The sequence below is a fragment of the Hylaeus volcanicus genome, chromosome 5, assembly GCF_026283585.1.
Source record: "Hylaeus volcanicus isolate JK05 chromosome 5, UHH_iyHylVolc1.0_haploid, whole genome shotgun sequence".
NCBI lineage: Eukaryota > Metazoa > Arthropoda > Insecta > Hymenoptera > Colletidae > Hylaeus > Hylaeus volcanicus.
In genome coordinates, this window is record NC_071980.1 from 18,140,574 (window position 1) to 18,164,322 (window position 23,749).

General features: G+C 40.9%; 2 protein-coding genes across 5 annotated transcripts in view; one reads left to right on the forward strand and one right to left on the reverse strand.

Annotated features, from left to right (window-relative positions):
* Nucleotides 1–23,749, forward strand: part of LOC128876730 (ras association domain-containing protein 2) — a 106,693-nt gene that overhangs the window by 10,577 nt on the left and 72,367 nt on the right. The gene's annotated exons all lie outside the window — the stretch shown is intronic.
* Nucleotides 9–23,749, reverse strand: part of LOC128876729 (protein bric-a-brac 1-like) — a 100,831-nt gene continuing 77,090 nt past the window's right edge. For all 3 annotated transcript variants that reach the window (XM_054123311.1, XM_054123312.1, XM_054123310.1), the window contains one exon: nucleotides 9–22,710. In XM_054123311.1, coding sequence (XP_053979286.1) covers nucleotides 21,655–22,710 — 1,056 coding nt within the window. In that variant the 3' untranslated portion in view covers nucleotides 9–21,654. The remainder of the gene's footprint in view (nucleotides 22,711–23,749) is intronic.

Genomic DNA, 23,749 nt, shown 5'->3' on the forward strand with positions numbered 1-23,749 from the left:
TGTGTGTGTGTGTGTGTGTGTGTGTGTGTGTGTGTGTGTGTGTGTATGTGTGTGCGCGCGCGCGTGCGCGTGTATGTATGTGTGAGTGTATGTGTTTTTTACACAGTACATATTATCCCCGGTTTTTTTTTTCATCGTTTCATCTTTTTTTTTTTAAAGCGTGCCATTGACGTGGGGCGCCGTGACTGGCGGCTGGTAGAACGCTAGGAATTAAATTACGCGCCGTTTCATAGTCGTCATTTCGTCGGCTTGGTCGGTCGATCGATCGTCGATCCGTGGCGATCGACAATCTAGCGCTCGATGGGATCGGATTTATTTGGGACTTGCTGCTTTGTACCAACGGCTATTTATACATACGTAATGTATATATATATATATATATATATTACGTATATAGTATATATATTACGCGGTTACCGTTTACGGGCTGCTGCATCCTGGTCGCATTTCCCCACGGGGTGCCAACCCCCAGGGGGAAAAAATTATAAAAGTTTCTCCAAGAGCGGATTTACAATCTTGCATTTTACGTAGCCATGATGGTCACTCATCGTTTGTATTTAATTGTAACCATGCGTATTCACATGCTCCATATTGTGTTTGATCAAAAAACAAAATTGTGAGCCAGTGAGCCTCTTGGAAACCCCTTTCTAGATATTCGAAGCTTTCTTAGAAATTTGAGAAAATATTACCTTCCATGAAGGACTCTCTAAAATTTAGAACCTCGTTTTTTAATAACAAAATACATTTGTCAGTGTAGTCTTGATGCCTATTCAAACATCATCTTCCATTTTTAATTGCAATCATGTGCCAGTTTTCTTTTTGAAAACCCATTTATGAACCACTCAAGTCGAAATTCATGCCTCTAACTGTAGAATTCAGAAAGCTTACTGAATCTTTCCTAACCTACCCTATGCTACTCCCTATCTTGAGTTAGGTTTGAAAACAGCAAACCTTAGCCTTCTTCTCTATCAGCATACGTAACACACTCATCTTGTGTGTATCCTCGCTTAATGGCGCAACAGAGGCGTCGAATAAAGCAAACAAATGAGTGAGATGTTCGAGTGCATCGGGTTTGATCGAGGGTACACACAGAGGAGAGTCGCAAGAAAACACCGAGCTGCTAAGAGTATGAATCCTTCGCGTGTCTACAAACATCCGTTACGCTTTCGTGGACTCAAATGTGTGGACTTTAATGTCTGACCTCGCGTTGACCGTTACACAATTCCATACTCTCGTCTTGAGTGCTTCAGAGTATTTCCTCGTGGAAGATTCGCGTGATTGCAACGCGAAGCTTCCAGGAGGAGCATTTGTCTTCACAGTTCGGTCAATATTATCGGCAGAAAGCGTGAGACCGTCTTATCTGTTCGATTGGGGAAATATGTCTCGAATGGGGACACATCAGCATTGGAAGCCACCAGGCTTCATTTTACGTGCTTGTTGGACATTAAACGCTGAGGACCTAGCCGTATCAGTAATGTAAATATTGCAGAAAAGTTTTAGTTGCATTCTAAAGTTCACTGTGTTCCACTTGAGACACTGTTTATAACACAGATCACAATGAAACATTCCTGTTAGAAGCTCTTGAATTAGGAGTGACCACTTGCAACGGAACAATTGGTATTTCAACGACCACACAAAAATAATTATAAACAGAATCCTAATCGTTTACTTTGAGACTTGGAAATCCAATGCAATTCACAAGAGGTACAGGAGTAACTCATGCTCCCAGCTATATTCCCAGACTCGCGCAGAAGTTTCTGTCGTTCGCATGTAAACGACCATTTGCAAGTTACGCTAGATGAAAGTCTAGCCTGTTGGACCGCAGAACTTGCAAAATAGTTGGGAGTTAATCGATCAACGGACGTTCACGTGAGGTGGGTCCCACGCGTGGTTCCCGAACGCAATATCGGACACGGATTAGACGCGTTAGGAAATTGAAACGGACAGCGACGGATTGATTTATTAATCTTAGCCAAAAATCATTAGCGGGGCTTCAGGCATTGATAGACGGATGGAAACGTCTACGAAGAACAGAGTCGAATACGTGTAAATAGAAACGTCTGCGTGGACCTGTGTCGGAACTTTGTGATTTTTCTGGGTAAAAATCTTTGTTGAATTCTCTTGGCCTTGTTGAATTCTGTTGTCCTTGAATAATCTTATATACAGCACCATAAGTTTGTCGAAATTGAATTATAGGTTTGACGTTTACGAATAAATGTTTCATTACGAATATGTACATGTAAAGTTTATTCACGTAGATATTTATAATGAAACATTTATTTAGAAACGTTAAACCTATTATTTGATTTAGATAAGTTTTTTCAATAGAGTGTAGGAATACTTGTGGGACCGATTGTATATTCAAATTATGTTTTGAATTTAATTTCATTTAGTTATAAGGATGCTGAGTCGTCTACGTGGTTGTAATACCTTTTCTACCAGTCTTACAATATTCTATTTTACAATATTCATTAATTTCTTTCATTGCATTACTTTACATTATCTTCATTATCTGGCATCCCCATTAGGGTAGTTTGTTGGGGCCAACTGACAACCTTGAAGCTCGGGTACCTCGGGATCGCTAAACCCGTAGTGTAGCTACAATCAAACATAGCTACAGCTCCTGAGGGCTATATTCAAATTATTTTTCTACTAATTGTCCGTCACATATTTAGTTGATATTACACTGAAGAGCCTGGTCTCACACTTTCAGTCGACAGACTACGAAGCTATCAAATAAAATTTATCGAATCATCTACTTCAATTCTCATAAATTAAAACGACCTTGTGATAAAGTCAAAACGAGAGGAACGACTTACACAAATAGCTTTCAACATTCAAGATCGCGTTCAACATAAAGTACAAATTAATTTTATAATTTGCTAACGGATAAGCAAAATCGTTCCTCCGTTTGGCACATCCTCGCGACGGATGCAAATCGCGCAGCCCGCTTCACGGTTAGCTCCCTAATTAATTAATCGATTGATTAATCGATCAATTTGCCGAGCTACGGTTGCGGCGCAGCAACGAAGACAGCGCCCGGCGTCAGTGGAAAAAAGTCGTGGACAGATTTCGAGACGGCATCGCGACATCATCACCACTTTTTCCCTCCCCATCGTTCATCGCTCCACTCTACGGTATTTCTATATCTCCCGCACACCTGGTTGCTTGAACATTCTTCGTTCGTTGCTTGAGAACATCGCGCGGAGGAAAGAATTTTCTCGCGCGTGTACAGTCAAAATTTTAAGCTAAAACACGTACTAGTTACGGGTGAAACCTAATTACGGCTTGTACGACAGACACGTATTTATAATATATTCATATATAATATATATATATATATAATATATATAATATAGTGTTTATATATTACAGTCAGATTGCTCATTGTCAATTCATCGGTTTATCACATTTAGTACAAGTTGAAAAATATCTCTAACATCCACGTGAGGCGACTTCCGGCCGTTCACCACGTTCCACGTTTCATTCCCTCGTTAAGGGTGGGACACGCGGTGCACGCGGTCGCCTCTCAATTCGTTAATTACGCTAGTTATTACAATTACAATCATTAATATCTAACAGTAGGTACGACAAACAATTATGATAGTACGGGCCACGGAAATACTTTTTGCAAATTTTCTTTCGTTTTTCAATATCCTCGCCGACTGGTCGAGTCGTGATTGCAAAATCGACTTTCGTTTAAAGCTTCGAAAACCGGCGGGTTAACGGTGGTTGGGGGGGGGGGGGGGGGCGTATTGAGTCTCAAACGGGGGGAGGGTGAGCAAGCTCGAGGGTCGCGAATTTCGCTCGTGGAAATTCTTCGTTGTCCTCTCTCTCTCTCTCTCTAGTCCCTCTCATGTTCCTGTTTCTTTCTCACTTTTTTTCATCTCATTAGGACGTTTCTTTTTCTTCAGGGTTTCCGAGCTACGTCTACGAACCGTGGCTACGTTCTAGCCGGAAGAGACGTCGCTCCCGGGGACGAAAACGACGTATAGTCGTTCTATTCTTTGTTGTTTTTTTTTGTCGTTCGTTATTGCTAGAGTAACAAGAAGTTTAGGAGAAAAGATTTGGAAAGAGTCTAAAAACACATCTACGATTAAATTTTCGCCGAAATAACGCGGAGATCGCCGCGGCGTGCACCCTCGAGGGGCGTTTTTTTCTCGCTACAGAAAAAATGGCGGTAGGTTTCGGAGGAGCTAACCTGCCTCGTCGGTGCACAGGCGCGCGAAAGGGATTTTTATTCTGCTCTCTCGTTTCTTAAATCCTTTTTTTCCCCTTGTTTAATCCGTCCTCGCGTTATACGTACTATTACACAGACGAAGCTAAACGCTGAAATCGTTCGCATTTTGCGCTCTTTACGTTTTATTACGTCTTCTTCTTCTTCATTTTTTTTTTCTTTTTGTTCGCTTACATCTGTTTAGAATAGACACCAAAAAGACATCGAGAGACTCGAAGGAAGGTTTGAAATAGGAGATTAAAATTCGTTTCTTTTTTTTTTGTTTTTTTTTACGTCTGCTATTAGTCGAAAATTGTCTTGGCTACGTTTTAACGAGTCGAGCTGGCTACTATACTTTTTCGCTAATTTTTTTTTTATCTTTCTTTCTTTCTATACACTTATGTTGCGTATGCGTGTGTATTTTAGTGTAACTACCCACGTGTGATGTACACCTCATACTTTAAACTTACGAGTAAGTCGTTCCGCACGGACGGACCGACGGACACCGAGGATTGAGCAAACTGTTATTGCACGGAACGCATAAACTCGAAACGCACCTCACGAAATTGTTTCTCTGTTTCGTTTGTTTTCTCTCTCTTTCGTCATTCTTCTATGAACCTGCGCGGTTCGTTGTTGGGTTCGCGAGAAAGAGAACCGCGGTTCGGAGTCATAGCTTTGAAGTGAGTGACGTTGTTGGATCATAGAATGCGAACGGTTTTTAATCCAGAAAAGAATAACCGGTTTTTGACGCAGGTAGAAAATTCTTCTTTTTGTTTAGTGTTCATTCGTGACCGCTCTGAAATGATTACACTTTTGAATTATTGATTAGGGATAAGAAAAAGTTCAGTAAATGTGGTAAAATAGTAGTGTGCGATAATATTAAGTAGTTGTTGGTTATACGAAATAATTTTATACTGATTGGATCACTGTCTACGTTCCTTCTGAGTGAGAGTAAGATATACACGTGGTATCGAATTAAATCTTTTATATTAGTGTCAATGAATGTCTGTTAGAGTACTATCAATGGATTGTTAAGAATCTCCTGATGAAAATGAGCCCAAACACGGTCCTTTTTGCACTACATTTAACTTTTTGCAATTGAACGATTTCGAGGAATGATTCGAATCACCTGAAATTGCAAGTAGTCGGAACGTGGTCGTGTGTGAACTCATTTCCATCGAAAAAACTTCACCAAACCAGTGGTAATGCTTTCACTCAAATACACCAAAAAATTTCGGTCATACAATCATCATCATCATCAGGAACATCACCTTCAATGGTTATATGAACTTGACTCAATTCCATACAGTCAAGCAGCTGATTGTGACTAGTATATATCTTTCTTTGAACTTCCTTCAGGTCATATAATATAATCAGCTTAGTAGAAATCATTGTTAATATAATCAAATACAGGGGCAAGATTTGAGGTTTTCTTAGATTGTATCACGAACTAGAGTGACTAGGTCTCATAGATCCTAAATCTTTAAACTAAATCTTTATAAATATATTATAACTAACCGTAGGCCAGATTGGAGACTTAATTCTAAGTATTAAGAAAAGATCTGTGGCTAAAATTGGAAACCTTAGTCCACTTTCATGAAATATCCTTCGTGTATATCTCATCGATAAACGCAAACAGTGTCAATGATGATTTCGTTACTTGAATTTGATGTAAAAATTGTCACTTGAAACAACACACAGGTCCCTTTCAAATGTTGCGAAGGTTGGTTTCTGGTGGTGACGGTTGAAATTTCATTGGACGGAACAAATTCTTCAATCAATACTTTGAGCAATGCATCGTTTTGTAGCGGCGGGCTAAATATAACGAGAAGGGAAACACGTGAAACCGTGGGATCAACGATAGAACTATGCATATTTCACGAACGGCGTTGGATTTTGGTCGTCGGTTCTCTTTCATCGCGAACTTAATCACTCGTGTGGTCTCTATCGATTAAACATTAACGGCGAGAAACCTTCTTACAACTTCCTATCTAAATACACTTAGCATATATATCCTCGGAACATAGATAAACCAGTTAAAAACATTGTATATGTTCCTATCTACTTATACACAATATATAGATATAATGTTTGTATATCATAACCATATTAATAATATTAATTACATATATTTATATATACGATTGGAGTAAATAATTATTAATTAATCCTTATGCATATATCACATCTGATCGTTCAGTCAGTATAGGAAGACCCTCGCCTCGTCACCCACACACGCAAACCCGCTTAAAAATCGTTCCTCTAATTTCTTTTTTTCTCATCGATCCCTTAAAATTTGCACGATGTTCGAATAATCGTTGCTTTATGTTTTTCTTCCCCCGTCTCTAACTGTCGTTTTCTGTCTACCATCGTTTGCATTCGTCTCGCGTTTTAACTCTAAACCCTCTTCCTCTCTTCTCTAACCGTTCTCTTCCGATTCGTTATAACTTAACCCGATAGTGGCTGCTATCTAAACAGACATTTAATGTTTTGTTGTTGTTTTCTTTCTTTTTTTTTTGGTAAAAACCTGAAATCGCCATCGAATATTAATATAATACACTTATTACGTACTTATAGTATAAATATAGGAACATTCATTAAATATATTTTCATATATAATATTATCATCGTCATATATATATTTATATATTAGAATTTGTATATATATATATATATATATATATATATATATATATACATATATTACTTGGTGTTGTATAGGTAGCTATAATTTTTTTTATTTAAACGTGGTTTAAAATGCCCAATCCATTCCATAACGCCTGGCCATGGGTTCAGCTTGTCGAGGATCGAATCCAACAACCCTTAGACTATGAATTGGAGTGTCTCGATACGAATGCAAGTCTCTCGACCCGAACGTGACTATCTAATGGTCCGCCACCGCCTCCTGGAATCCCGAAATCACTATGCGTCCGGATTAATCCGCACGATTAAAACTTGCGTCGAGCAAACGTTGTTCCGCGGTCGGGGCCGAGACGAAACGAGACGAACTTCGACTGGTTGCGATTACGTATCGAGCTGAAACTTCCGTTTGCTTTATGGACGCGGTAAAGAACGCCAAAATTGAATTGATAACAGGGCATGCTCACACATTATACGTGCGGAGTAATATTACTCTTGGAGGTGGAAATGAAGAACGAGGTCTTAATAGTTAGCGTAAAATTAGAAGGTTTTTTCTTTGCCAATACAAAATGTATTAGATGTATTTAGTTGATTTTAATTGAATCTGAAATGTATGCTTTTTTTTGGAGCTGAAATAATCGGTTGATTTTGAAAATCTGAAATGTTTCTATTTCTATTCGAGATGTATGTTCGATTTTGAAGAACTATTTCCATTTGAAATATTTGTTCGATTGCAATAACGTGAAATAAAAATTCGAGAAAAATTGAGTTTCCATGGCAAGTCATTTCTTTTCACGACAAAAAGAATTCTCACTAGACTAACGATGATGGAAGCATGTTTCGATGATTGCGTTTGTTTTAGGGGTGAAAATTTGTTGCAAAATTTTTGGTCTAAGACAAATGAACGGTCTGCGTCAGGGACGTCACGTAGTATGGTATAGTGACAGGGGGCTGTGTGTACACGAAAAGCCAATAATGTATCATCAATGGTGTGCATCGCAGCGAACATGTTAATTATCGACACCGCTACTTAACGCGACGCAAACATTAACGCGTTCGCTGTACAGCGCGTCAGACTACCGTAATGTGTGACAGCCAACGGCATTAAGCCTCCCTGAATAAATATTTAAATTTGTAATTTACGGTTTCCCCGTCGCGTTTCGATTACAATTTTTTGCGCGTCTCACGAGACAATATAAATACGAGCGATATAAAAACAACGCGTTACGAAAAATTGCCGACAAAAACTGTATATAAACATGGATTATTCTACGTTGATTGGACAGCCGATTAAAAGCGATTGCCAGCAAAATTTGAAGAAGCGAGTTCGTTATTTTTAGGACAGGTGCAAAGAACTGTCATCGGTCGGCCATTCCCAACCATGGAACAACATGAATCGTTACAAAATTGACCGCGAAACAGACGGATTGCACGATGTAAATATATCCGTAAATGTAAATATCATTCACAGGTAAATTATAAAAAAATATCACGCGGATATATTCAGGAGTTCGAAGTACGATGGAAAAACGCTTGGCTCGGAAAGGTCCTTCCTCAAATAACGCTCAAGCTACGCTCACACTCAACAGAGAGTATTATAGCACAGGGTTTCCAGGTGCAGAGATTATTGGCGCTGGACTGGCTCTAATTGTGAAAATACATGAATTCATGTTCATAACACTAGTTGTTTTGCTAAAATTTTCACAGAAGAAAATGATTTATATCCTGCTCTTGTTCAATACTTTAGTGTTTATGTTTTCATTTAAACTTTAAATAAAAGACTTGCAATTTTCTTGAAAATACTATCGAGGTCATGTAATTCCCTTAAGCAGAGGTCCATGCATTAGAAGCTAAGCAAAAGGTGGTACAGCCTTTTCCGTACCTTCAGCCCTTTTCGTAACTTCAAAGATTCATATGTCCCCCATTGATTTCCCAATTTTCTTGAAAATATTATCGAACCCCCCAAAGTCTCCTTACCCAGGGATGCATGAATTAGAAGCAAAAGAAAAAGTGAATCAGCCTTTTCCCTACCTAGCCCCAAAGAGTTTTATGCCTCCATCGAGTTGGCAATCTTCTCCAAAATGGAACCGTGACCCCCTCTGCCCAGAGGTCTCATAAAATCTTGATCCAGCGCTAATAATCTTTGCCGGTGGAAACCCTTCTTTTAACTCGCAGGGGATGCTCAGCCCTTGCGTCTCGAGCTTAGTCGTGAGCGTTGCCTGAGCGTGAGCATCCCTCGAGCACGAGCGTTTCTTGAACGCGAGCTCGAGCGCCAGCGGGAATCGAACCCGTGCAGGGTGTGCACGCGCAACGCGAAAGTAATCCCTTTGTGGCGGGACACAATCGCGTTGAATATATTATGCCGTGCACACATTTCGGAGGTACGTTTTACCGACTCCGGATTGAAAGACGACCGACCATCACGCGAGCTAACGTGATGCGGAGTCACAAGCTCCGCCGTCTCGCTTCCTCGTGCTCCCTGTGGCCTGCACGGCCGACCTGCACACGTACCGTAGCGATTAATTGATTCCTGGAATCCTACGTAAGTTCAGGCGAACTTAAAACGAGGACCCGATGCATTATTTCTCGATATCGACGCGCCTCCACCCGTCTCTACCCTTCGTCGAAACGGTGAATTCGAACGATCGCGGGGTCACGCTCGGGGAGCTTTGTCTGCGGACGCCATATTGAAACGAGCTGATTCGTGGATATCGGGGTGTTCCCTGAAGGAGTGGTTGAAGTTTTGTAAAGGGTGGTATTAATGTTAGTGATGTAGAAGGGTAGAATCGAGGTAAACTTGGTTGTTGTTCGATGAGGCGAAACTTAATGTTGGAATGGGGTGCAGGTCATTCTCTTTTAGCTAAGTACACCTGTATTAATGCACCTGTGTTTAAAATAAGGGATTTGTGAAAATAGAAACTGTTGGAAATAAAAGCGTATACTATCGATTGGACTGTGTATTTTTGTATGGTTGTTTATGTGAAAGCCTAATGCGAAGGGGGAGAATTTTCCATAGCCCTCTTTAGGTCTCTTCTCGCATCGATGTACGTGAAATTTGTAATACTATTTAATCAAAACAGTTAATTCTATTAAATTCAGACCATTCTATTCTCAACTGATCGTGCGTCGATCCTTTAGAGTAAACGAAATTAATTTCGAATTATTCTCAATTTCCTCCAGCATTACAAACAACATATTAATACTTAATATATAGTCCTTATTAGCACCCTTAAACTCGAATTAAATAATCCCAATACGTGTTCATCCCTTTAAGAATCACAAGAATAATCAAACTATCAAACAAATCCCACTCGATTGCAACCGACTCCGACGGTTCCAAGATAAATTGAAAATTCTGCAGCGACAACAAAGGCTGTAGCCAGAGCTTGCAGAGTTTAAAAGATTCCTGACAATACGCGAATTATTCTTTTGCCCGCGGTGTTTGTTCCCCTGGTTCCTATTCGTCGGACTCCGGGGTTTCACGGAACATATTTCCCGCGAATATGAAGGTTTTAGTCGCCCATAGAGGAGTTATCGGAAAGATCTTGCGAGTTTTTGTTTTCGACACGAGTGGACGAGGTGGAAAAAAAAAATCGTTTTTGGATTTCAGAGCGCGGGGCAAGCTCGAGGCCCGCCGATAGCGGTTTTTAGCTCTGTGATTTGGTAAATTGGAAAAGTGCGAGCAGGGTGCGCCCTTTGATTTCGCTCGGTCAAAGGATTACTTTCGGCTATCGATTTGACCGATAGAGTTCGATCTTTCCTTTTTTCCCCTTAAATAATCGCGAATCAGAATCAATTGCGTGCTTTGCGTCGTTTGGCTAATGATTAAAACAAACGAAGATCGAGCAATTCAATATTTATTATAAGCAATTCGATTAACGATGTTTCGACTTGTTTCAAGTCATTTTCAGAATAAAATTATGTTAATTATATCTGTATTAAAAAATGACGTAAGGTATCAGAATATTATTCTAAGTAAAATTATATTTTTCAGGTAAAATTTGGCTTTAGTCTGTAATAAAAGTCTTAATGTTTATGGTCAATACTTTGTGAGATAAATGTTAATATTAGGTCCTGCGAGTAAATTTTTTAACAATAAAACTGTTGACCATGCACTTGACATCTACAGGTCCGAGGAAAAGTTATATTAATTAAGAGAATCTCATTTTCATTTCTATAGACTCCGAGGATAACTTAATACAACAAGTCGAAACGTCGTTAATTAAGATGCTTGCAACGAGGACTGAATCGTTCGTTCTTCGTTTATTTTTGCACGAGCCCCTCTCTCGATAATTAAAGTCACGGAAATTAAATATCTTCGGACGCTGGAAAAATCGCGTTACTGGAAATATAATATCATAGCACCGTTTAATATTTATTATATAGTATCTCGTACTACGAGAAAAATAATTCTCACTCTTGCTAGCAGGGTCGGTTCTGTATAAAATTTCACCTCGATGATCTCGTATTACCTATCGTTTTATCACAGTAAATCAAAACATCGACTCCGCGGTCGCAATAGAAGCTAGCTGAAAATCGAGTTCAGGATTCAAGTATCACAATTGGTAGCGATTATAAAATATTATCACTGTCACTGTCGTTATCACTATATGTTTGTATAGATAGAAAAAATATATATCGTACGGTCGTCAATGAATATCGCTTACAATGTAATGTAACAAGTCGAAGAAAATTTCATCGTTATTCGATTACTTTCCCCTAATCCCGTGAATTGCGTATCAGTTTCGTTGTCAAGCGTTTAGGAATTCAATGGTTACCATACAAATATTAGAATCACGTGTGAAAGTCACGCGCACGTATTTTTGCTTCGCCGATGCTCGTTTAGTTAAGAAGATGAGTGCAATTTTACGTAATTCTACAATGTGCTCGCGTGCACTTAATAATATAATTGTCCCATTGTATAATATCGATATTTGGCACGGTTCTCAACATCGAGCTTAACAGAAATTCACACCAAGCCAGTTTGCGTTCCACGATAACAGTAATAACGTTTAATTCATGGCATCGATATCTGGAAACTAAACTCACGTTACGTTGGACGCTTTTAATCGGTAAATTTCGTTCCTGTTTGCCTAGCATATGTATTAGACACGAATAGATTTTACTTCTTCCTATTCACCGTATCGATTATTAGTTATACAGATATTTCTCCACGAAGCGCACCTGTCTCGCGTGAATTTCTGTAAAGGTAATAATCACGATATGATGAAAGAATAGAAATTATACAAAGTATGAAAGCTATAATTTAGTTTTAAAATGTTACATCAAGTTCACCATTCTAGTCAAGTGACATAAATAAATAAATAAATAAATATATAAATAAATAAATAAATAAATAAATAAATAAATAAATAAATAAATAAATAAATAAATAAATAAATAAATAAATAAATAAATAAATAAATACTCTTTCACGTAGAAGACAACGATATCACAAATGAGAAACCATTTTTTATAACGAGCAAAAATATAGGAACTATCCAGAAACGCACAAGTCGTATTAAAATTGAAAATAATTATAAATTAATTAAACTGTCGAAAATAGACGAATATTTTGAATGTTTGCGCATAGGATTGAATGCAATTAGAGAATAATAGAAGACTCGAAAGAGGGCTATACTTTAAATTACACCTACCATGTCTGTTTTGAAAGGGAACACCAATTTCCAGGCTGAAAATAATGCTCATATTTAGAAATTTTTCATAATGATGTCAAATGCCCATTATAAATAATTCATACGTATGTTGAAAGTACATACATTGAACAATATTTTTGTCAATTTCCATTTAAATATATTGAGGTATACAGAAAATATAAGCATCGTGAAAAGTATAGTAACCTAAACAAATCACCATTTGTACGAGGTTCATAAAACAGCCACTTATATGGAAGACAGTATACAACTATATGTGTGAGAATTGCAATAATTGTATAGTGAAAGTAATTGAACCGTCTGACGTCCCACAAAATTACTCATAATACTGTTTGTATGCAATACCTCATTTAACATCCCCTTGTTTCAATTTATATTCAAACCATAATATTCCTGCCAGGATGTTAGCCATTCTTAAGCATTGTTAAGCATTGCTAAACATATATATTTATTAAATAATCTCTCTCTTTGGTGATTCCTGTAACAATACACACACACACACACACCTAGTACCTCAAAAACTAGACTGTCAAAAAGAACCACCCCTATTACAAATTCTAACTCCAAAGACGTATATCTTCCAAAAGTATTAACATATTCTAACCAAAATGTACGCAAACATTGTTCAAAGTGCGAAATTTCAACATACCTATTCAACATTTATATCAAACAGTCGGAATCGTCGAAAAAGAATCGCTAAGCATCAGGAACTCTCTCTCTCTTAAGTAATTAGCCGTCCCGACGTCCGAGCTCGAGAGCCCACAGGAACGTATGTAAATATCGCGCGGGGAACGAGCAAGTCAGGGGTCTCAACTATGAGTTCCAGGGGTCTAAACGGACCGATCCTCGAAGCACGCTCGAGCGTACAGGCCGTAGCAGGAAACGTCAAGCGCAGTCGGGGTCTTTCAGTGACAGAACGATTTGCAGCTTCCCTCGGCCGTCCATAACGCGGTAAATTCGGCGTACAGTGGAAATGGAGCGGCAGTGGGCGGACGTTGGTTCGCCGTATAAAAGCTAACAGAGGCATCAGGCGTCATGGAACTATTTTCCTTAATCCTTGGATCGTTGATCGCGCGTAGACGAACGCGAAACGTGGTCCCCGTTTCGACCGACGTTTCGTGCATGCGCTCGCGCTTGGACAAACGCAACTTGTAAAACGAAAAGTCACGGCGTCGTTTGTCCCTTACTTCCATTCGTTTCTTTTTTTTTTTCTTTATCTCCCATTAATTTGTATTTGTGTGTACGTGTTCTTTTACGCTTAGCTCTTTCGCTTGTTCCGAAACTCGTTGACATTCGTTGGACATGTTCACTGTTTTTTTTTGTTTTTTTTTTTTATTTCTTTTTAATTGCATTATTTATTTTTTTCTCGCAGTTGGCTTTTATTTTTCATTTGTTTGCAATTATCTTCGTTTCTCCGCGTTTTCTAAATTAGCGCGATCTCCCACTTTCGCACGTCGATCGTCCGTCAGAGGGGTGGGGGACGGAGCCACGTCGACGATCTGTAACTTACAGCCTTAATCGACAGGACTAATACGTAATTTATCGACTAAACGCAGGCCTAATCGCGACGCCAGACCGTGGGAGGGAAACACGAGGCGTGGAAAATCCAATCTCGTTGGTTCTATATGTTTCTCTCGCGCGTGAGCCGCGCGCGGAAATTCGTAGTCTTCTCTTTGGCACCGGGTGAACCTTTCCCCCGCTGGGCAGTCCCCCTCGTCGTTTATGGGCCCGCGATTATCGATCCCTATTTCTTAGATAGCACCTTCGTTATTCGACTTCGTTTCGCGAACGCTCTTATTTTCAAGGGAGAACGAAATATCAGTCAGATTAGGCGACGCAAGGACGCTGCGCCATTTACGCAATTCGAGAAATCTGGAGACTTGGAAAAATTAAGTATACACGCTGATGTAATATTTTTCATTGGTGATGGGAAACGATCGTTGCTGTAATAAAAATATATTAATGTAAGTTAATACCAGCTTCACAGAAGTTAACATCAGGACTCAGTATTGATTCCCAAAACTATGGATTTCTTCTAACTTATCGATTTTCTTCAATTGCTCCTGATATAATAAAGCTATATCTTTCTAGATTCTAAATCAAAATTAATTCGTATTTCCACGACTGTACCCATAATAATATTTATGCAGACATTGAACACACGAGCAAGTTTCCCTCGTTGAATTTCATCTCTCATTTACACTGCATTACAAAAACATGAAAGCTCGGAGTAAAAATGAAAATTGTAGTTTTATTGAAATTGCAATTTTATATTGAACGAACAGATGACAAATAATGCACCTCATAGTGGTTTATCTCATTGAATAGCTAGTCATATATATAATTATTCAACCACACGATAATTTCATGACTCAAACCGTGATTTTAAATTATAAATCTAAAAAATCTACTCGAACGAATAGAGATCGAATAAAAGTGGCATGTATTATCAATATTCGTTCAATCCCAGAATACTTCATTTTAAAATTCAAACTATAATTTTCACCGAGCAAACATACCATCAGAATTTATTTATCTGTCATTTTCTATCGAAGAGGAATCTTCACCCCATCTTAACCCCTATCTTTCATCACCAATGAAAAATAGCAATATACTCAGGCCTTTACCTACTTTATTTATACTAAATCTCAGCCCCCTTGGACGATATCTGTCACTAAGAATTATTAGTTCTCACTTCAATGGTCAAGTACCCATGTTCTCCTGTTAGTTTTGGAGTCACGTTCTCTTGTTAATTTCTAACCGATTTCTCCTTCTCCCAAGATACAGCATAGTGCGTCCGTAATTACTAGCTAAGGACTAAACATTTCTGACGGAAATTGGAGGGGCGCTGGTCTCGTAAGGGATGAGGGGGCTTCGCCATTTCTCTCGCAGTTTCCCGTCCCGCCGACGCGGCTCGGTCTCGCGAGGATTTTCTTTGGCATTCGACGCGGTTCGCCAGCCATAGATACGGCGAATGTCCGACGCAATTGTACCGTTCTCAGGAGCAACGGAGTTCTACGCGAAGTTCTGCTCCCGGCGTAGAATTCATGCGGGCGAAATATCGAGTTGAACTTGGTACGAAGCCGCAGACGATTGGGAACGGTTCAGCCTTCTGCGCTCGAAGTGGCGGTACTCGAAGTACCAACTTCGATAGACGTACGCTTCTTATGCGAGTGTATAAAGAATCCTGAGTAGCGAGGGTTGGATCAGCGCAACTCTGTTGGCGTTAATCGTCGAAGAATTATTCGTGGGAAGGTTACACAGAATCTTGTGATACTTGGTGAATTTTTCGAATACTATTGGAGTACTTGTGAATGAAATATGTATTGGAAGATTTAGTGGTTTGGATTGGCGAAGAAACTCTGTTGATGGTTCAGATTCCAAGTTAATGGTGGAAGCTTTGGTTGAAGTTTTGTATTCATGAATATGAGAAATTCATGAGTATTGCGTTGGAATTGTTCGTCACTCTTGAATTTATCGAATGGCAAGGTATACTATCATTTATACTGTGAGATGGACATCAGGAGTCTCCTGATTTGGAATAGTGGAACGATTCTGTTGGTCGCTGCAATGTGCAAGTTAATATTCAGAAATATATTAACAAGATGAGATTTATCGAACACTTGCATCACGAATCAAACGTCAAGAGTCTGATAATTTGTATTGAATCTCGATTATCCTCTAAAAAAAAAAATAAATTTAGGATCCTACCAGTAAAAAAGGAACGATTGCTGCGTCTACGTTTGACTCCCCGGAGTTTCACGTGCATCGTGGTTCAAGATCGAATGCAGAAAGGCTGAATAGACGACCTCGACCCCGTTCCCAGGTCTCGGCCCCATGTTTGAGCAACGATCGCGAAATCACAGCGTTTGCTAAAACGAGGAAGTTGTATAGAAGAATAAAATGTAACGTATTATTCCGTTCAAGAATACACCGCGGTTATCTCGCTACGGGGAGATAAGGAATCACAATATCCTGTCCGACATTGCCACCTGTCGTCTCCGAGCCGCCACGAATCGGAAGGACACGGGCGTTCGTTTCGCGAGGATCGCTCGATCGCCCTGATCGACGCGAGATCGGCGCAAGCTATGCGGTAACTTTCATGAAAGTAAACGAGACTTGGCACTGGGACGGCACGTTTGCAACAATTATCGCTGTAGACCTCATTACTTATCTTTATTTAATGTCTATTTTTAAAAGACGGAATAACGCGCCGAATAATTCACCGCGTCGGTACGGGCGATCGATCATTCGTCTCCTCGAATCCGCGGCAGCTGCCAGTCAACGAGACCGAAGCCACCGCGAGATAACTCATCGACACCATCGGAGGGACTCGTGAATAGTTTAAAAGCGCGACGAGGGTCCGCTAGGGTCGTACGCTCTGATCGGGTGACTAGGGAGGCGCGGACGGGCAAAATTTTATTCGAGGAACAGGCCACGAATGAAAACACTTTCGATTCGATATTTATTCATTCGTTCGATTGTAATTTCCAATCGAACGAGTCGATGGTTGTTTGTCATTCGAATGACAGATGACGGCTGAAGATACTGCATAGCGATTTATTCGCAATGTTTAGCTTAGATGAATACTCAGATATACGTATTCATTCAAATGTAGTTTAATTTTATAATTGAGACTGCAATTTTATATTGAACGAATAGATGACGAATAAAGCACCTCATCGTGGTTTAACCCATTGAATAGCTACTCATCTATATAATTATTCAACCACGCAATAATTTCATGATTCAAACCGTGATTTTATATTGAACGACCAGCAACTAAGAAGTTCCCCATATTTAATTAATTACTCAAAGGAACAGAGGACGAATAAAGGTGTCATACAACGATTTATTCGCGATATTCATTCAACCCCAGAATACTTCATTTTAAAATTCAAACTGTAATTTTCACCGAGCAAACATTGCAATCGAATTTATTTATCTGCCATTTTTTCATTTAAAAATTTTATCTGGACGCGAATTTTGCCGATCCCTGCCAGAAAGCCGATCGCCCGATGTCGATCGCGATCCGACGTCCAGGGTGGGACGCGAAACGTACCTGGAAATAAATAATTATCGGGGCGACGATTTCGAGCCTCTCGAGATGAGGCTACGACTTAGGCCGCTTACGAGACCAGCCCCGACGAGAATGAGCCGGCACTCTCGTTCTGCGCTCGCGCATTTACTGGACGATGTGTCGTCGATCGCTTGTTATATATATATATATGTGCACACGTACCAGGGACATACATATATGTATATACACATGTAGACAGCAGAATGTGGACAGCGACTAACAAGGAGCGTCATTCTACTGTAACGCGTTCACTTTTGCGAAAGCTTGTTCGCGGATAGAACACAAATAAATATGGCACGTGTTCTCCTTTATGGGGCTGATATTTATGTTTGTGGGGTTAAAACTACCCTCAAAATTGTGAATACGAAGTAAGTAGTTGAATATTTCAGAAAGTAAAAAGGGTTTCGAGTTGTAAATGTACGATTCTAATATTTTTGTAAGTTTTTAATATTGAAGCTGTAGGGACGATGGTGATAAATATCTGGTTAGTAAATCTTGTTTTATACTTGTCTAAATGGTGGAACCTGGCACTTACGAAACATTCGTTCTCCAGATCTGGAAAGAACTGCTATTGAAAGACTAAAGTAAACGAAACATGTTTATATAAGATATAATAAATAATAAACAAGCCTCGGTTAGTATGAACCAACCCTGAGGTAGTTTCCACCCCTCAAACATGCTCACCAGGCAATAAACGAGAAATACGTGTCTAATATTTTTTAATGGTCTATCTAGGAACAAAGTTGCGCAAAAATCTGCGTTGGGAGTGAAGTTCCTTCTAAGAAGAGGTTCGAAGGACCGTATAGACCGTGCAACAAGACGCTACTTCGCGGCTCTCGACGACCAACTTAAATCGCTTGCTTTCTCTGCACGTGACAGACGTGTACTCCACGAACGAAATAAAAGACACGTTATTGCTATGTCGCGTTAAAAAGGATACGGGGGTTCGAAGGCACCGACAACACTCCGAGGACGAACCAGGCGTAATAGACGCGCCTGGTCTCCGTTCGATGCCGTATTCGAACACGTCGCCGCGCGCTTAGGCGAATAAGTCCATCCTGTCGGTCGTTTATGCTTTTGTGGTAATGATAGGACGGCTGTTGGCGGGGAATGGCGCCCTTCGACCCGTGCTTTCGTTTCCGATTCGTGTTTTTCGAATGGAAAATCAAATAAAATGTAGGATCTTCAGAGGATTCTCAAATAGTGTTCCAGATTTTGATTTTTCCTCCAGAATCTGAGACTACACTCAAGTTGGAGTGGCAGTCTCTAACGGTTTCAACTTCTGAAGAAGCTTCATCGTACGTCAAGATAGGTGAAGCATTTCATCTTATTTTGATCAAATTGTCTCTATAGAATCTGAGTATCTGATGGAAAACATTCGTAACGTCGCCAAAACCTAAATTAAAGTATACGACAACCCTTAGGTGCCACATTTCTCTATCCTTCGGGGTAAAGCACCCTTAGGGCCCTGCAAACAGTCCGAACCATCATCGAATGACGCCATTCTCCCGTGAAATAATATCGACGTCCGTCAAACGTCCACCAAAAAAGGGGCATTAAAAAAATACACTCCGCTGCAGACGATCCGCGGTGTCCCACGGATCTGCAGTGGAAAACTATTCTTTCGCTTCTACTGAAATCGCTAAACTATTCTCGCGTGGCATCGTCGAACGTCAACGTCAAATCGATATTAATACATTCAAAAAGCGCGTTCTCCACAAAACATTTATCACTTTAACGCTTCGTTTCCAAGGGAGGGACTTGTTCGTGGCAGCAAGAGCCGCGGCATACACGAGACTGCAAGGCATGTACACAGAAAAATCATCGTTACCGCGTGGCGATGTACAAATCACATCGGCCACTGACAGCTAGCACGTTATCAGGACAACAAAAAGGAACTGTTACGGTCGACTTTTGTCTGCCGCGTCGTTGCGTTCTTTGGTTTCAAATCCTTATCACAAGTTAGCTTCACTAACGTTATGTAGAAACCTTCTTCTTCTTCTACATTTCTTCTTTTTCTTCATCTTCTTCTTCGTCTTGGTCTTCCACTAGCCTCTTCGCTATCTTCTTTCACGAGTGCGTGTATGTTCGTGATAACGCGAGACTCGCGTTTCGATGCAGGGCGAAAGCCAGCCGCTGGCTTTCCGCCATCGTCGCCGACGATTACTTCGTTTCCTTCTTTCTCCGTAATTGACTCGTCTTGCTGGGCCAACGGCTGGATAGATACGCGATTCTTTTCTCTGTTTCTCGATTCGAAACGTTCGCCTCTATGGCCGCGTTTCCGCGAAAGCATCTCAACAGAGGGGAAACAAACTCGTTGAAAATCTCTTTTGGCTCAACGAACTCCGGGAGGAGGATTCGAAGACGCGCACTTACTCGTGAAATTATCTCTATCGAGTCAGGCCTCGAAAATATTACGATTTCAGGGTTTTTCCGAAAGTTCAGCGTTCGAGAAATCCGAAGAGATGAAACGAGTACTTTGCGCGTGTACGACTCGTCTTCGAATGGCATCCTCTCGTGCTTGGACGTTCTCGTACTCGCTTGTGCGTCGTTTCGACTATTTCATCGGCTGTGCTTCCGTGTCTCATAGTTCATGCAACGTGGAAGGAGTGTTCCGTCGACTTCAAATTGCGATTGCATCGTTACCTAACTGATCAGAGCGAATGGCCGATCGTTGACTGCTGGAAACTCACCGCGATTGACTGCCATCCTCTTCCTCGAACTGACGACCATTAGAATACAAAATCAAACTGGAATCGTGGTGGTAGGTCTCTAAGGCGACGCTTCGAGGAGCCAACTCGGCTTACTGTAAATAATTTCATGCATTGACAGCAATTTGGAGTTCGAGGTTCGCTTGACCTCGGTAGCATGAAAGCGTTGTATAGTTGGACGATGTACAAAAAATCTCTGAGGGAGGAAGATTACTCGAGATACTTTATCCTTAACCCATCGTCTGCTGACATTCCTACCACGCTGGTTCTCAGGAATCTTTTTTTAGTTAACTACACCTGGATAGAGGCGGCAGAGGTTATCATCAACCCATTTGCATCTAAGGAATATTCCTAAACGTCCATGTTACTAAATTCATCATTGTATCACTAGAAGAACTATAAAAGATGTCCCTAAGTGATGTGTGTAATTTAAGATAAATTTTGGTGTTTTCACGAAAACAATGTATCGGTTCACCTGATACAAAATTGAGACACAAGTTACTCTTGTTAAAAAGTCTGATCACTGAATCTGAATTCCTTTCAGGGACAACCTTTCTAGCTCTATAGTGATATGGACCTTTTCCAATAAGTAATTCACTGAAAATTATAAAGTTTCCACAATAGTCACTCTTCCAATTATTAACACGTTCCGTGTCACGTGTACCACCGGTGGTACAGGCAGACATATTTATTTAATTCGTTGAAAACATACTTTGATTTTTTTAAATATATTTCCACCAAAAGAATGAAGCCCAGGTGGTACACGATGTGATAACTGCTCTAAACAAACTAACTACTTATGGATTGACGATGTAATGAAATATTATGTGATAACTAGACTGCGGAACTATATGTAAAATAAAATCTTCGCGAACGTGCCTACAAAAATTTAACTAAAATAGGAATTTATTTTTCTCTGCAAATATTGAACTTTACTTTCAATCTCTTTTATATTCTTGTATATTGTTTGCATTTTGTAGTTTTTTGCACATTTAAATTTCCTATAAATGCATAAAGATCCGCAGTCTTATCAACATATCAATCTTTAGTCAAAACATCAACTGGCCCGATGGACAAGTCGAGCAAAAAAACGGCTTGGCACAAAACGTGTTAAATAAATATTCCAAAGTAATCCTAACAATGGCCAACATCGCTAGCCACGGTTGCTCACACCATCGATGCAAATGAGTTCCCAGGACTCCAAGGTCTAGCGAACTCGTTTGATAACTACCTTTCCTTCCCAGATCCCCGAGAAACACGAAAGCCAATCCCTGCCGCCCTGAAGACGCACTAAGTGCCGAGAACGTCCCAGAATTCGTTTTTGAGCCTCGTTCAGCGCTGGTGTATGTGCGTGGTGAGATGCTTGGAGAGATAATCCGCCCTGGCGAAGCACTTGCCGCACATCTCGCAATGGTAGGGCCTCTCGCCGGTGTGTATGCGGAGATGCCTGGTCAGGTCGCTCTTGCCGCCGAACGCTCGGCCGCAGAACAAACAGACGAACGGTCGTTCGCCGGTGTGCTTGCGCACGTGGAGCTTCAGGTTCTCCTTGGACCTGACGCACTTACCGCAAAACGGACAGGCGAAGCGACGCTCGCGCCTGTCCACCTCGTGGCTGCCGCGAGCCAGGCTGATCATCGCCTCGGTCGGCTCGGGTCGGTCGTCGTCCACCGCGTTGTCGTCCACGTCCCCTGCTTCGCTGGTGCTTCCACCGCCGCCTGAAGCCCTCTCGTTCACCACTGGAGCCTCCGTCATCTGAACCTCGACCGCCTCGCCAGGGTTCTCGTGGAGGCTGGCCGTCTCCGACACGCTCTCCTCGCGAGGATTCTCCGCGAAGGTGGCTCTCGTCTCCTCCTCGCTGGGGTTGGTGGTGGTGTCGCTTCCAGTTTCCAGCTGCGAGGGTTCTCCGGTGCTGGACACCTGATCGCTGCGCTCCGCAGCCGCTGACACCGCCATCACGCTGCTCTGGGGCTCGGGAGCCCTCTGCAACCGCTCCAACGCGTGGTTCAGCCGGTGCTTCTTGAACGACTTCAGATACCTGAACTGCATGCCGCATACGTCGCAGGTGAAGAGCTTGTCGGCAGGTAGACGGGCACGGTGGTTCTGCTCGCGGTGTTTCACGTACGCGGAACGGTAGCGGTAACGCTGGCCGCATTGCTCGCAGGTGAACGGCTTGTCGTCGCTCGCCTGGCCGGCGTGCTGAAGTAACGCGTGCCGTTCCAGCAACCAAGCGGAAGGAAACGTCGCCAGACAGACACCGCAGCGACGCGCCAAACCAGCCAGACCGGCGAAACCGCCGTGACCTAACAGGGAACCGCTTCCGCCGCTGCCGCCCGAGCGTTCCACCAAGGCGCCCCAACCCCCTGCTTCCAAACCGAGCGCCAGCGACACCTGAAATGATCGTGGTCTGTTAGATGGAATTCGATTCTGAGGACGATTTGTGGGGGAGGTTTCTTTTCTCTTTCTTCCTTTCGCTGTTGCCGAAGAGCATTGGGGTAGTGGTATTGAGGGGAACGTGGCACTTTGGTTCCTTTTGCATTTATTGTTTGACGTGCTTTGAGTGAAGAAATGAAGGAAAGGATTATCTATAGAATTTGATTTTTTGAGAAGAACCTGGTATGATATTCTGTATGTGTGGATTGACTCTTTGATTTATTGAACCTTCTGTATATTTGATACTTTCAGTGCCAAACTCAGAAAAATACTTATGAAGCTTAATTTTTGTTGTGTACAATTGGAAATTATATAATCTAACATTTGCGTTAGTATTTAGGTTTATAATCTCATCAAAATTCACGAATTCTATCCAGATTTGTTTTCCAGATTGAATTTCTTAGTAAAGAGATGCTTGTCACGTGTTAAAATAGATCGTTATTCAATTGTTCTTGATATGGGACCTTTCTTATTCCTAATTCTGCTAATAATTCTCTTTTTTAGTCCAATCAATTTTTTTCTAAATTAAAATCTTCGAATCTATGTAACTATATTTCTCAGTCAAGTTTCTCGCATTTTTCAAGCAAAGGGAAGACTCGAATGCACTTCCCTAATTGCACATAAACTACATCGTACTTCAATTTCATTAAAACCCCAGATAACAAGTGTGTTCTGTGATCGATTTTGCGTGGAACTGCCTTAGAACGTTTGAAAGATTGTTGAGTAACCAGACGTGGGTGCTCTTGCGGGTGAAAGGGTATTCTTTATTTAGTTTTAACCTTTGGAAGAAACCCGACTGATGGGGGATGTCTCGCAATTAAATGATTGTGATTTTAATGGGGCTTTGCGTGAAACTAGGACGTGAAAATCCCGAGCAAGAAACAATTCTTTTTCTACTGGAAATTCACTCTGAGAAGCACAATTACTTTAATTGAATGATGTCCCGATCATGAACTCTTTAACCCTTTGACTGCGAAGTCGAACTGGAAGTTGTTTC